Raw genomic sequence first — 2,006 nt, 5'->3', positions numbered from 1 at the left:
GGTTACTTATTTGAAAAAGTAACTCAGATATTCTCTTGTAAATTAAAAAGTAATGCGTTACTTTACTAGTTACTTGAAAAAAGTAATCTGATTACGTATCTCGCGTTACTTGTAATATATTACCCCCAACACTGCTCATCTCCTATAAAAACGAATTAATCTGCCTCAAAATCAACAAATTTAAATATACTTACTTATACAAAAATGAGCATTCTAACTGTCTTAAGTCAGCTCAGTCTCATTGGCCACAATTGCAATGGACAAAAAAATATAATTCATCATAGAAAGACTATTTACACTGTTTGTAGGAGATCAACAGGTGACTTTAAAGTACTAAATTATATTTTAGCAAACATAAAACGGTTAATGCGGTCAGAATGTTCTACAAAATACGTTTATGGACATAGCATAAATAAGCACATGTGGTCTGAAGTGATATTCGGAGGGTGGAGTTTGTTGTAGCAGCTCCTCAACCAGGAAGTCCTCAAACAGACACAGTCACTCTCCAGGTGCAGAGGAATGGGTAAGTATAATCATATACGTGATTCATTTAATACAACTCATGCGCTGTTACATTGTGTGTGCGTACGCGATTTAAATGTAACAATTGACTGTACACCTGTTCATCCATGTCTGTAGAATTATGTGTTGGCATGTTCGCATCTATTGTTCCTCTTTGTGATGCAGCATGTGTGCTTATTAAGGCATTTCAGTGACTTTTCAGAATAGTTTCTAACATCAGATATGAACCTTCTTTCCTAAAAAAAAAATCATGTTGCATAAAACTGTGCAGAATTAATAGCCAAGTTATGCAGATAAACTATGTTTGACAGCATTAGGATTGCTTCCAGATGCATGCTGATGTGTTTGTGTGCTCCTGCTGAGCTCTAGGCTGGGTATCTTTCTGCCATGAATAAGAGGAAGTCTTGTGTCCACAATGTTGTAAAACCGTCTAAGACTCCTAGGACGGTTGGCAAAACACATGTTCAGGATGAGGAGGAGGAGGTTGATGAGGAGGATGAAGTCCAGCAAGATCAGTCACTCTCTGCTTCGGTCAGTTTGGTGATTTCCTGAATACATAACATAACATTACTAAATGTTGTAGTGACAGTTCCGGTTCGAATAACATCTTGTGCTGTTCCAGAGCGTGGGAGATATCGGCGTGATAGAAAGTCTCACTTTGAGGAACTTTATGAGCCACCATTTGCTCGGACCTTTCAAATTTGGACCAAATGTAAACTTCATTGTTGGGAACAATGGAAGTAAGAGCTAGCAGATTTTTCTTAAATTGGATTTGAATTAATAGAACATTCGTGATTTACACTATATCAGTCAAACACAGTTTTGGAACACTTGAAAGCATTTAAAATAAATTGTGCCTACATAGGAGATTTTTTACAAGACTTTTTAGCCCTCCTGTTGTGTTCAGAAATGGTCTTGGGATCAAATTGAAAAACTGACCCACATTGGCTTCCCTGCAATTTGCCAAAAATCAACACTATAAAAAAAAACACTAAAGATTCATATAAAAATACAAAACCTCTATTGTAGCTTGTCAGATACTAAAAAATAATTCATGTCTGTTTTTATTGTGTTATTTCTATCGTGTTAGGGGGCACAAAATGTAAACATTTTTGTCACGACTACTTGTAGCAACTGTTTGTACACTGAGGTGCTAATAACTACATGTATAAATAGTATTTAACATTATTGGTACTTCGTTTATATAGGCTAGTATTTATTGCTATTTGTACTTCCTCTTAGTTTTTATTATTTTATTTTAATATATCTTTTTCTTAAAAAAAAAGATAAATGATAAAATGAGTTTTTTAAAGATTCATATAAAAATAGAAAACCTCTATTGTAGCTTGTCAGATACTAAAAAATAATTCATGTCTGTTTTTATTGTGTTATTTCTATCGTGTTAGGGGGCACAAAATGTAAACACAATCTTTAAAAAAGTGCTTAACTGTTTGGAAGCAGATCTCTTAGAAGTGGTGAATGCC

At 34.4% G+C, this 2,006-nt stretch overlaps 1 protein-coding gene across 1 annotated transcript; it reads left to right on the top strand.

Annotated features, from left to right (window-relative positions):
* The first annotated feature begins 454 nt into the window (after positions 1–454).
* Positions 455–1,273, top strand: LOC107579470 (structural maintenance of chromosomes protein 6-like). Its single transcript, XM_016265302.1, has 3 exons — positions 455–523; positions 892–1,062; positions 1,145–1,273. The coding sequence occupies exons 2-3, from the start codon at positions 910–912 to the stop codon at positions 1,271–1,273; spliced, it is 282 nt and encodes a 93-aa protein (XP_016120788.1). The 5' UTR covers positions 455–523; positions 892–909.
* Positions 1,274–2,006: the final 733 nt, after the last annotated feature.

The sequence above is a fragment of the Sinocyclocheilus grahami genome, unplaced genomic scaffold, assembly GCF_001515645.1.
Source record: "Sinocyclocheilus grahami isolate Dianchi unplaced genomic scaffold, SAMN03320097.WGS_v1.1 scaffold17626.1, whole genome shotgun sequence".
Lineage (NCBI taxonomy): Eukaryota > Metazoa > Chordata > Actinopteri > Cypriniformes > Cyprinidae > Sinocyclocheilus > Sinocyclocheilus grahami.
Note: the sequence above shows the minus strand (reverse complement) of the source record. Positions and strands in the feature narration are given on the sequence as shown.

Bases quoted from the DNA above. Each gene is read 5' to 3' on its own strand.
- LOC107579470 (XM_016265302.1), top strand. From the start codon at position 910: ATGAATAAGAGGAAGTCTTGTGTCCACAATGTTGTAAAACCGTCTAAG. The intron at 1,063-1,144 runs GTGATTTCCTGA...GTGCTGTTCCAG, and splicing joins TCTCTGCTTCGGTCAGTTTG to AGCGTGGGAGATATCGGCGT.